Genomic DNA, 13,739 nt, shown 5'->3' with positions numbered 1-13,739 from the left:
ATCTGTTCAGCACGATCCTCTTGATTGTTAACATTGACAGACTCCGAATCGGACTCAAAATGGTTTGAAAATGATGCCATCGTTAATACATCTGAGTCGAGTTTGCGGTCATGAAGGGGTGTGACATATTCTAAACACACGCTAAGCGTTGCTAATCCCAACACACTGGGCCAGCTAACCAATCACAGCACATTTCATATTTCAGAAGTAGGGGCTTCATTGAAAACAACGTGGTCAACCAGACTGGGAAGAAAGGAGCAGTAATAATGTAAAATATGTAAAAAAAAAAAAAAAAAAAGAAAAATAAAAAAAAAGAAAAGAAAAAAAGTATGTTTTTTGAACAATCAGGCATGAAAACATATTCTAGTATTATCGCAAAACGATATCAAGACTTCGTAAAAGGGCATAATAGGACCCCTTTAACAAAAAAAGCTTCTGGTTTGTGATTTCCAGTAAACTATGGATTCAACAACATTTAGACTGACTTGATATTAAAGGTGAAAGGAAAGGCATGTTTACAGTGATAATTAAATCTGCTGTTGAAGAGGGAGAAGACTTCCCCCTTTGTAATATTTAGTGTAGAATTTTTTATGTTACTCTTAAACGTACAGTATGAAATTTTTGGCCACCAGGGGTCACTCATTTTAAAATAATAACAAAAGACGTACTTTGATGACGTCGGGAAAGAGCGTGGGCTCACGGGAGTTGTTGTCGCTGTCAATGACAACCAGCTCAGCTCATGGCATGACATCATCGTTTCACAAAATATATGGATATACGGCATCTCTCTGTAGATTTAGCTTGTCGAGAAGCTTTAAATGCAACCCCAATGTTTACCTGTGTCATGCTTCTCCTGTCCCAAACCCTTCTCGGGTCATATTTTTCACCCGTACGTTTGAGCTTCACTGAGCTGGCTGTAGCAGCAGAACGTGCAGGCAAATCGTGCTCCATAACTATAATACAGACCGCAGTAGACGAATATAAATATTTATATTACGCTCCTTCAATGAATGACCTATTTTAGAACATTTTTCATATATAGGGCGCACCGGATTATAAAGCACATACTGCTTAGATACTATAAAGATAGTGCAGTCAAACGTTTGACTGGGTTTGCGTTATGCATCCACTATGTGCTAAAGGCTCAAGAGAATGTAGTGAGTGCGCGGCGCCGGAGGTGAGGCGTTTATTTAGTAAGCATGAGAGAGCTGAAGCGGGCACGTACATTCGCAGCCTGATTCATATGAGTATTCAATGTGCGCGGCTCGCTAACAGCAACAGTTGGCTGATTTAAATGAGACGACCCGGTTACTGTGAACGGGGAGCGCTTTATGCGCGAGCAGCACCGGGGACAGTGTCTGTTAAGAGTGAGCGCTCGTGAGCGGGCACGTGATTTACACACATAAAAATACATACTGCTTTTTTTTCTTCGTCATTTTCTTTGCTTTATTGACGGTAGTCCAGTGTTCCCCTTTGTGTTTGACGGTTTCGCCTGGTTCCGCAAGGAAGTTGGAGAAAATAGAGGAGTCAAAGGTTATATGACGGCATAGACGGGCGACGAAACGGAAATAAAGAAACGTCCCGTGTCTTCGAATTAAACTATAAATTTCTCCGTATTTGAAAGTTGGTGGAAACTGTCAGGATAATGTAAGTACACATCTAATAGAAATATATAACATAGATACAGTTATTTTTGCTATTTTTTAAAGCACAAAAAATAGATATTGTGGCTTTAAGAACCATAGTGTTGTGGCCCTCAAGTTGATCTTGAAGAGTCCTTCTTTTAGGAGCCTCCTGTTTTCAGAAAATCCCTCAACATACACTCGTTCTACTCTACCATAAAAACTGGTAATGCTACCCCACCACAAAAAGATGTGTTACACCTCCTTCTCTTCTGTATGAGTCAATTCAGCTGACAGGGTTACATATATCTCTGCCATGCTTCTATGCTTCTAATAGAACTACTGTTTGTACTGTTCTAATAGAACTACTGGGAACTACTGCAGCTTGTCCTTGAGAATTTTTTTCACAATTCGAGGTAACAGCTGTCAGCATTACTGACGACATTTCCGTTGCTCACATAGCGTCTCACTCTAAACTTCCTCCTTATAAAAATAAGTATTTTCTCTGTGTGACCTTCAGAAACTCTCCAGAGCCAGTTTGGCAGTGTATGACAATGTTTGTAGACCTTTTATGAAACACCAGTTGGCCCCAAGCTCAGACTTAATCCAAATCGCATCATATCCACCTCCACAATAGTCTGCCAAACTGGTTTTGGAGATCCTTGGAGACTCCGTTCGTCTTTATCAGTGGAGAACCATTAATCAATTGAAATGCCGGTCTCGCTGCTTCAGAAGAATGGTTTCTTCAGCCATAGGCAGAGCTAATGCTTGTATGATGAGTGTGAATCCGGGTATATATTTTTTATTTAAAATCCTTCTCGTAAAGACTTAATTTCTTTGATGTGAGCACAGTAAAACCTTAAATCCCTAATTGAGCATTAGGGATCTTATGAGTCAGTCAGAACCCACTATGAATAATGTATGACTGACAAGCACTATCAAGTTCAGTAATGTTTGATAAATGTGAATCTTTATTAAGCACTAAGAGAGAATCGTTGGTTCAGACCCCTTTTCTATTGAAATGACTTTTTATTATTATTTTTGTTTCAGAGCATATTGCCTACATTTCCATTCCAAGAAATTCAGAACTGATTTGAAATGTTTGAAGGGAACTATGCAAATCACTGGAGAAACTTTCTTTACTCATATAGTATGATTACATTGTGACGAAATGTTAATAAATTTCCTGGTCTCTATTAAGGAAGTACACATGTGAAGTGTTGCCTTGACAACAGTTGAGGGTATATTTTGGAGAAAGAATGGCAGCGTGAGTCTCTGGGTTTGATCCGGAGCAAGATGACGGCCCGAAGAAGTTTAACAATTAAGGCTCGAACAGGACGTTTCTGAATGGTTGGTTAACAATGTCACTTTGATCTATCTTTGTATGTACTGGCAGGGTAGAGTAGTGAGATATGAGATACGAACGTTGTGTGTTTACTGATGTATACGTTAGTTCATTGACAGCTAATGGTCATGAAAACTTTTTTTCGCGATTTGCAAAGATTAATAAAACTTTACACTCACTTCTTCTGGAGGTGCAGCAGGGACATTTTTGTTTTTCAGGAGCAGCTTCTGAGTAAAACCAGCTTTATATTGACCCTCGTTTATAAAGCAGCCTGAAATGATGCGCGCAAACATGAAAGCATTGACGTTGATTGTGGGGAATATTCCCTTCGAAAACAAAACTCAGCCACTGCATCTTCAGCGCTTCGAATTTAGGAACATCAAAATGACTGCTGTGTTCGCTGTTACACCCAAGAACAGAACGCCACAATCACTTAGACGCCATTCTGCTTCAGCGTATTAACAATGGCGGACTACGATGACAGCTTGTCCAGGGCGGGTATGCGTTGAAACACTGCTGTCAATCAACAATCGTGGCGTGGAAGGGACTTCCGACCATGTGACCATCACGCGGTCAGACGGTTCGATTTGAGACAGGGGAAAACATATAAGGAGATTAAGAAAAAAACACTGGATGGAATTTTTATCATTATATGTAACACAGTCTCATCCCAAAAAGTCATATAACTGACGTTTTGGGACGTATTTTGACCATACGTCAATATCCGCCTTTTTAGGGCCCCCTTAAACGTCGGTAGATGGCGATCCGGGGCCGTCATACAACTGACGCTTTACCTTTAACGTCAGTTAGGTGACGGGTTAGGTTTAGGGTTAGGTTTAGGTATGGGGTAGAGTTAGGATCCCATAACCTCATCTACCGATGTTTAAGGGGGCCCTAAAAAGGCGAATATTGACGTATGGTCAAAAGACGTCCCAAAACGTCAGTTATATGACGTATTGGGATGAGACCGGGTTGTTATATGATGGTTGTGTACAGGAACTGCCAGCACACATTTCTCTACTATCAACTTTTAAAAGTGCATGTACCATTATATGACCCTTTAAACCTGTAGCCTCAAACAAATAAGCACCTCTTAGCATCTCCTGTATGTTCTGTAGATTCACTCAACTATCCTAAAACCGAAGCCATGCATATTTACTTTCCTCACATTACTGTTGATTGGATATGACATGGCACTAATTCCTGCCTGACTTTTTTTTCTTTTTTTCTCTGAATTATGCCACAGCTCATAAGGGGAGGTTAAAGCCAAGTGACATTGCCTCTTGCTGAAAATAAAATCAAATTATGAGCATTAGCTAAGCCGCTGTAGGAGCTTATGCGTCTGCTTCAGGTAAACATGTGTCAGCTCCAAGAATGGATCCGCCACCCTCAGAATCATGAACGTCAAGCTGTGTTCTCAGTAGACCTTTTATGATACCCTGTTGACTCTAAAACCGGTGCCCTCAACTTATACTTAATACAGACTATTTGTTTTTTGTGTGCGTTATAATCCATCCTCTGCAACTATTTTTGTTGCTTTTAGCTAGAGGATTTTGTCTCTTTATAAACTGAAATGATAATTATTGTGCTATTGCTCATTTCAGGAAGAACCATTTGTGATGGTCTCAGAAAATGTGCTTGGGAAACCTAAGAAGTACCAAGGGTTCTCGATCGACGTGCTGGACGCTCTGGCCAACTACCTTGGTTTCAAATATGAGATCTACGTGGCCCCAGATCACAAGTATGGCAGCCAGCAGGCTGATGCGTCCTGGAATGGTCTTATTGGAGAACTGGTTTCGAAGGTAAGATGTTTATCTAGATTGTGCAAAATCTGTCTGCCTGTTTACTACGTGTCTATGGTAAAAAAAATACATAACCAGCCAGTGTTCAAAATCTGTTTGCCTTAGCTCGATTCAAAACGGTAAGCTTTTCATATGGTAAATTCCAGCGTTACTGGTGGATTGCACAGGAGATTTGAGTGCGTCTTTGCGTCATTACGTCACATCTGTACACATAAAGAAGAGTCTCGGCTAGTATATTGCGAGTGAGGATGTTGGAGGTGGAGATTTATAACCTTTTCTCAAAGCACTTGATATAATTAAACTTATCAATTTGAATCCAGAAAAATTCAAACGACAATCACCAGTGACAACTAGAGATTCATGAGCGATTGTTAGATTTAAAGTAGATAATCTCGATTTACTGCAATGTCAGAACCAGAACAAAAGTGGATGTTACTTACTTGTTCAGATGACATTTTCCCATGAAAATTATTATGTTGGTCATACTTCCAAAAAGAATAATCTGTGATTCTGAATGCCATATCCACACCAGCATGGTGACTGACAGCTGCACTCTCTCCTCAAACATTGTGTTCATCCGCGCTGTGCAATGTCGAGGTAGTTTAACTCACGTAAAGTTGATAATTCCGCGAATAACTGCATTTGCAGATTTCGAACAGAGATGGCGACAAAGATGAAAAACTGCAGACTTCAGTATAATTATAAATGGTGCCCAACTCTGCTCTTAAATGGGTATATACATTGCATGGCCAAAACTAGGTTGACACCCCTTATAATAACAAATTTGACTAGTTTTAAAATTAAATTTGAGCTATATCCATAATCAACCAGTGCAAAAAATGCAGCACACACCATTAAAATCTCATTAGACAAACACTTTTTTTAGCGAATTGAAAACAATCTCCACATATAAATGAAAGACAGTATTTCAAGTATTAACACATTTAAATCTCAAAGGACCATTTCAAACCCTTTTAATGAGGCAGAATTATTTTAGCGCGGTCAGCACTGCCTTTGATTTGACTAATATAATACAGTCTGGCTGAATGCCTCAGATTTATGTGCTTTCCTTTGGCTTTCTCAGACTATCTTGGGCTTTTCATTTTCCCTGATATTCCCAAACAGTCTGCACTGCTTTGATAAAGAAGAGCACAGATTTCTTACATGTGAATGAGGGAAAAACATCATACTGAAATGTTGTCCGCTGCCAGATAAACAAAAGGCAAATCTCACAGCTGTAAGAGGTCAGATACACATTTTCAGGGCCATTACTCCAAACATCCCGCTGCTTTCCATTCCACAGCTTTTTCAGGTCCCCGACACACCTCCATCCCTACTGCTGTCCTGTGCTGAGAATTTTCCTCACCACTGTTCTGTCAGGGAAACGGAAATATGAACCACAGTGTACTGCCGCTTATCTTCATTTCCAGAGAGATAGACCAAAACACAAGGAAAATATTAAGGAGCTTTAATCCCATTGTAACTGTCTCTGTTGGCACATTGTTTTCCAGCAACTTTACATCTGTATGTGCTTTCATGATAGAGTTTTTGGATTTTTGCGTTTGCTTTTTGTGTTCTAATTATGTAAAAAGGCTGTTAAGACATGATATTACAGGACAGGGCATTACAGAGGAAACAACAATCACTTTACAAAATTCTTCAAAAGTTTGGGGTCAGTTAGATTTTTTTTTTCTTCTTCCTTTTTGGTTGAAGAATAACTTTCTAATAATGAATAACATTCTGGAAGAATTCATTAAATTGGTGACTTTTTGAAAATTTGAAAACTTTACATTGTTACAAATACATTCTATTTCAAATAAATTCTAGGGATGGGCATGAGTTCTCCAGTACTAGAGTATTAGGGATAAAGTTACTGTAAAAGGATAGAATATAGTTTGTACAGTATAAAAATCATTACGCCTATATAAACTTCTCGTAAACAACAAATGCCAACATACAGTTGGCATTAAATAGAAATTAAATCTTTTTTCAGTAAATAGAAAAAAGAGAGCTTTGCTATCACATAAATAAATTTAATTGTAAAATAGAAAATAATTCTTTTTAAATTGTAGTAATATTACTGTTTTACTTACTTTGGTACATATCTGCTTTTCTAAGCTTTTTTTTACTTGGCAGCCCATGAAATTTATTAGATTTCGTCAGCTGTGAGTTAATTGAGTGTGGTGGCGTAAAATCAGGATGTAGTGATTATGTTTTGTACATCCTCTTTCTTCTTATACAAGTAATTTCTTCTTGATTCACTGATCAAACAAAATATCAATGTGTAGCTGCTCTCTGTCAGCTATACTCATGTAAAGATGTAAACTTTGAACATCTTTTTTTTTAATTTTTGTTTGTTTATTTGTTTTTGTTTTTTTTTTGCTTTTAGATGTTTTAAAAAGCCAGCACTTGACAATATGCTTTTTTTTTTTTTTTTTTTTTTTTCCACAAAATAAGTGGTGCATTTTCAAAGCTTAGTATTCTCTCAAGTAGCCTAGTCATTTCTCAAAAGGTCATTTCATTCAATTCCTTGGTACAATAGACAAATAGTCAAGTAATACAAATCCCACAACCAAGGTGTTTCATAAATACAAAGCTTTCATGTCAAGTAATTGTAATACAGTTAACAATGGATACATATTAAAGGCATTTTTGATTTTATGTCCCTTTGGTCCTCAAATGATGACTACATTACAATACCATTACTTTTTTTTTTTTTTTTTCTTTCATTCAACACATCTGAAGGCATTTTAAAACATGTATCTTGTATTGTTTGCTGCTGAATTACTGAAACACGTTTGTGCAATAAATACTCTTTTTGAAGTGGGAGAGGAGTTTTAAAGTAAAAGTTTAATCTTAATCTTTAAATAGACATTTTTATTCTTAGACAAAGACATTTTTAGACAAAGGCATTTTTATTCTTTAAAGGGATAGTTCACTTTGAAAGTAATTTTTGATATATTTTAGCTTACCTCAAGGGCATCCAAGATTTAGGTGTCTTTGTTTCCACAGTATTTTCAATTTAGAAATTTTTCGGTCAAACGATTGCTGTCTATCAGTCATATAATGCAGGTTTAGGGGGTCCACCTCAAAGAGCATGCACAGAGAAGTCCAAATTAAACATGATTTAATGACTCATAACTGTAAGTGCACATTGATGGCCTAAGACACGAAACGAGCGGTTTGTGTGAGAAAACGAACAGTCACTTGGACATTTACGAGTCATTAAATCATGTTTAATTTTGACTTCTCTGTGCATGCTCTTTGAGGTGGGCCCCCATACCTTCATTATATGACTGACAGACAACGGTTTGACCGAAAAATGTCAAAATTGAAAGTTCTGTGGAAACAAAGACACCTACATCTTGGATGCCCTTGAGGTAAGCTAAAACATATCAAAAGTTAATTTCAAAGTTAAATATCCCTTTAAATGACCCCTTCAGTTTTGGTATAATTCATCAAAAAGTTAGTTTTAAATTAGGTGTACCACTAGCAAACTAATTATGCATCTATTCTGTTCTCATTTTAGATGTTTTCTATTGTGAAAGTGTCATTTGTCAGGCTCTCGTTGTAAAGCAGGCAGTCTGCTTCTACCGAGTTTCTAGGTCGAGACAATCAGAGGAGCACTTGTTGTGTGGATTAACATTTGTGAAGTGATCCGGGCTCCGGATGCTTCTCTAACCCTGCTCAAATACAGAGGTCCTGTGGGGTCCCTGATCTCTGAAGGTGGCCGGGCGGGTTAATGGGAGTCAGGCAGGTGACTCTGGCTCTCCCCCTATGATAATGACATGCCTTTGTTCTGCCGATGGTAATGTCTCTTGACAGGAACTCTCTGAGGCTGCAGAGGTCTCATCTAATCTCACCGCTGCTGTGCGCACCTAGTCACAATCATTTCCAGAACTGCCAAAAAAGAAAAAGAACACAACATTAGATGTTGTTTAGCATTTAAAAACCTTACAAACAATTTTAGTTTTTGGCAGCAGACCGTGTTACCTTGGAATTCACTAGAGGAAGTTTATTTATTTATATTGTGATTGGGGACAATGAGAAGTGCTGTGTATTTGCACATTTACTGATTCAACATAATGAAAGCGTAATTGTCTGTCCCTAAGCTGATTTATTTTATTTTTTTTATATATATTTTTAAATATGGGATAGTAAATGGAAATTTTGCATTATGTATATAATGGAAATTTTGCATTTAGGCACTATGGGTCCAGTGCCTTCTGGTCATTTTATTTTCTACTGAAAAAGAAATAAAGAGAAACGGAAATGGGGGAAAAAAAAACACATTTAAGATATGTAAAAACAAGATAAATGAGATTTACGTTTAAATTTTTTATGCTACTGAAGTTTAATTCAAAGGCTATATTAAAGTGTTCATATCACAAATAATAAATTTTTCCTTTGATTATGTGATAAACGCATTGTATTATGAAAGTATAATATGATTCCTTGGCATCTCAAAATGTTCTTCCTAGGGAGATTTATTAAAACTTAGCTGCAAAAGCATGTTTCAGACTTCCACTGTTTTCTGACTTCAGACATTTATAATGTAAGATTTAACCGGGCTGTCATATTTCACATTCAAAGTATCTCGATTTGTTTTCATGTTATCAATTTTCATTAAATAATGGTTTATACATATTTTGAAAAAATGTTTTAATTAGTGCTGTCAAAATGAATGTGTGTGATTTGGATTTGTGAAACCCTATTAAATGTCAACCTACAATAACATGAAACGTGTTAACGTTTTTCAGTTTTTCAGTTTAACACGTTAAAAATATTCAACGCAATTAACGCAGCATGCATTTTTTTTCCCCTTTTTTTTCAAATTACAGAAAAATGTGTGATTAATTAGGTGTTTTTTTGCGATTAACAGCACTAATTATAACATTAAAATCTAAAAAAAAAATGTTTGGTATCACTTTACAATAAGCTCTTATTAGCTAATGCATTAACTAAAATTAAATAACAATGAACAATTTTGTAACAGTTTATGCCTGTTTGTTAATATTAGTTAAAAATAAAACTGTCCATCCTCTTTTCATTTTAATGAAGTTAACATTGCCTGAGATATAAATGCTTCAGAAGTATTGTTCACTGTTAGTTCATGCTAACTAGTTATAACAAATGGAACCGCACTGTAAAGCATTATCAAATTTTTCAATATTGTCGTTATCTTTCATGGTTCGACTGGTCGAGACTGTTTTCCAAAGATGGCTTCTGCCTGTATATGCAACCCGGTCTCATCCCAAGACGTCATATAACTGACGTTTTGGGACGTCTTTTGACCATACGTCAATATTCGCCTTTTTAGGGCCCCCTTAAACGTCGGTAGATGAGGTTATGGGATCCTAACTCTACCCCAGACCTAAACCTAACCCTAAACCTAACCCGTCACCTAACTGACGTTAAAGGTGAAGCGTCAGTTGTATGATCGCCATCTACCGACATTTAAGGGGGGCCTAAAAAGACGGATATTGACGTATGGTCAAAAGATGTCCCAAGACGTCAGTTATATGACTTTTTGGGATGAGACTGTGTTAGTATATGCGAAGTGGACTGAAGAAATATCTTCTTATCAAACTCTGTACTCTTACAATGCTTAAGTTCTCAATGCTTCGGATTGCATGTAGGGACCCTCATTATGTTACTGTGTTAATGTGGGGCTATTTTGTTTGTAGTATTAACTAGTGATTTTTATTTTTCATTACTCTTTGCCCTATATACTAGCATTATACGCTAAACAGTTTTTAGAGATAAAACTCTTTACATTTGATTATCATGAAAACAAATCTCAAAAGAACATTTGACTACATGTACCAATGTGTTATTAGACAAAAGGTTCATTTTGCGCCGGAGTTCTCCTTTAATGTGTTTTTAGAGTTTGTATTGTATTGTATTGTCTTATGCTATAAGCGTGATACACATAAGAACCTGTTCTTTGCACGATCTGGTTTTAAATATGTCCGTTTTCTGTGTCTTTTTGTTGGGCAGAGAGCAGATGTAGGTCTGTCAGCCCTGACCATCACCCCTGAGCGGGAGAGCGTGGTAGACTTCACCACACGCTACATGGACTACTCCGTCGGTGTGTTGCTGAGGAAGGCGGAGAGGACAGTGGATATGTTTGCATGCCTGGCCCCCTTCGACCTGTCTCTGTGGGCATGTATAGCCGGCACGGTGCTGCTGGTGGGCACCCTGGTGTATCTCCTCAACTGGTTGAACCCTCCCAGACTGCCGATGGGCTCGGTGTCCTCCACGACCCTCTACAACTCCATGTGGTTTGTCTACGGATCCTTCGTTCAGCAGGGTGAGTATGTGCGTGAGCGTGTGATATGCTTTGTGCTGGAAGAAGAAAGGAGATTCAAGAGCGAGAAAAAGTAGAGATATCGAGAACAGCAGGGCAGAAAGATAATTTTAAGTGCTCACTTTCTGTTTAAAGTGTGTCTTTGTGTAGTGCTAGATGTGTGTGAGCTAGATGTGTTTTGTGCACCAAAGATTATACGTGACAAAGGGAGAAAGGGAGAGTCAAGGGAAAGTGAAAAATTATATGCAAATCATATCTGCACTTTCTGGTTTTCTTGCAAATTTTTAAAGGGTCAAGGCTGTTTTTTTTTTTGGACAAAAGATGGACAGAAAATCTGTGAGCTTCAGTGAATAAAAACGATAGTGTGTAATAAAAGAGGAATACTGAGTCAGTCACTATGCAGGGTTTGTATCCTCACCATGTTGAACGAACATCAATTGATATAATTAATTACCAGCAATATTTTGACATGTTTTGCTACAGACTGCTTGTGAAGGCCAATTCCCGTTTTTACGGCTGTGACATTTGCAGTGAAATGTAGCCTCTGAGAGAAACTTCTAATTATAGCAAACCATTATGCTCTTTTCTAAACCCCCAGCAGATCCAATTGTAGATTTTCGTTCCCATTTTAAGGTAAATTAACTTGCAGTATGAACTGAACTTTACTGTTTGTAGTTCCTCTGTGACTTGAAATGCACTATCTAGAAGCGACTGTATCAACAGAATGAAAATTTTGCTCTCCATAGGACAGAATATTTTTTGTGATTATTGTCTTTTTGGGGAAATTTGGACATAATTCTGAAAGTGGTGTTTACTGAACAAAAGATAAAAAAAAAAAGAAAATTGCCATAACCCTCATGTTGTTTTAAACCTTTATGACTTGCTTTCTTCTGTGGAACACACACACAAACAATGAAGTGGAAGTCAATAGAAGCCAAAAATGTTTGGTTATCAACATTCTTTAAAATATCTTATTCATTTGACGCAAGTTGCCATAGGTCAGAGCCAGTCTGCAGATTTTGGCCTGTCGTTTATGATGGGCACAGAGTCAGATTTTTTTTTTTTTTTTTTTTTTGAGCATATCAAACATGCATGCTATTTTAAAGTGAATTTAGAACATAATTGTTTCATTTGTCTCCTAGCAACAAGGCTCATGTTTTGAGTTTGTCTAGTATTTAGTGACCTTCAGTTTTTAGTGTATGATGCCCAATTTTGCATAAATGAAAATATAAGCATCTCAAAGTGTTTTGCTGTGAAATATATTGCAGTTTCACTAGATGACTTGAATACCTTTATTTGGAAAGAATGAATCATTATAGAAGAATTGGGATGATTTTGTAGGGGAGTGAATCTGCATAGAAAATACAAAAATACAAGAAATAGTGCTTTAACTTTTATTGTTTTTCTGGTAAGTCTAACAGTATTTAGTTACAGTAATGTAATTATCAAATGTGAAATAACACTGCATAGTCTTTACTGTATAAGCTACAAAAGGGATTTTCTCTTTGTATATTGTTGTTTGATTAACATTAATGACAGACAGCAGCAGGAATATTAGTCGCTGTCGCTTTAAGAGCTGAGTACGGATACAATATAATGATACACATCCATTTTCTTTCTCAATTGTTTACATTCACATAAGCCATGTGTGACTGTGTTTACATGGAAACTCACCGAGATGGGTATTTTGGCATCTACGTGCGTCTACGCGTACAGTGTATAACCATGACTGTAGCAAATTTAGTTATGAGGAGGAGGAGGCGGGAATCGGCGAACATTTAACAACTTTAATAAATAAACAAATACAAAATGAAAGTAAAGACTGCTGCCGCTCATGGACTCCCGCCACATATATATATATATACATATATATATATATATATATATAAAAAAAAAAAACATAACATAAATTATAGTCCAGGCCTGTTCCTAACTTATCCTTTACTGTTGTCGCTCCTCCTTTTATGTATCCTCTCCTGAGATACGAGACTGGTGCGTTGCGCAGATATCGCTCATTATCAATCACGCCACCGCCTCGCGATGTTCTGTCATGCCCCACGGGGATACTTGGATAAGATAAAGTAAAATTCTTTTGGAACCATCAAACATGTCTGGTAAATGTTGTTTTATCGGTGCGCACCTCGTGTGGTGGATAAATAGACTCCAAAATTGTGTTAAATTATAGTAGGAAGAATTAATTAAAATTGAGACCTAAATGAGGTTACGTTCCTTGAGTAAACACTTCATTATCCCATGGTAAGGTTGACATTTGCTTGGAATTGCACTTAACCAAAAATCAGTAAATTTACATGAGCGGGTAATAATGACGATGATTATAATAAGACAGCCTAATTGCTCCCTTGTATCTGGGTCCATTTCTTTTCTAATTGCAATCTATGCTTCTTTTTGAAACGCGCTCATTATGGTGAGAAATCAGTTTATTAATGCGCTTTCATCAGACCATTGAGCCGAGTTCAGTCTCTTTTTAGGATGAAATTGTTTAAATGGAGCTGATTACATACTGTGGAATATGATGCAGCTCCAGAAGCAAACAAAGATGGAAACACATACACACAATTGCGCTGTGTGCTTACATGCATTCCCCCGACAACTTAAAACATCACTATCAGTATCATCCTTTTGTCTTGCAGTCCTGTTTG

The 13,739-nt window shown here is 37.2% G+C and overlaps 1 protein-coding gene across 5 annotated transcripts in view; it reads left to right on the top strand.

The window, feature by feature from the left end:
* The window catches only part of grid2 (glutamate receptor, ionotropic, delta 2), a 427,585-nt gene that overhangs the window by 329,480 nt on the left and 84,366 nt on the right, over positions 1–13,739 (top strand). For all 5 annotated transcript variants that reach the window (XR_005623733.2, XR_005623736.2, XM_039679482.2 and 2 more), the window contains exons 10-11: positions 4,572–4,769; positions 10,770–11,082. Coding sequence is in view for 3 of the 5 variants with exons in the window: in XM_039679482.2 (XP_039535416.1) it covers positions 4,572–4,769; positions 10,770–11,082 (511 nt within the window). In the remaining 2 variants the exon portion in view is untranslated. The remainder of the gene's footprint in view (positions 1–4,571; positions 4,770–10,769; positions 11,083–13,739) is intronic.

Source organism: Pimephales promelas, chromosome 14 (genome assembly GCF_988280905.1).
Source record: "Pimephales promelas chromosome 14, fPimPro1.hap1.1, whole genome shotgun sequence".
Classification (NCBI taxonomy): Eukaryota; Metazoa; Chordata; class Actinopteri; order Cypriniformes; family Leuciscidae; genus Pimephales; species Pimephales promelas.
The sequence above is the reverse complement of the archived record's forward strand: the minus strand, read 5'-3'. Positions and strand labels throughout refer to the sequence as shown.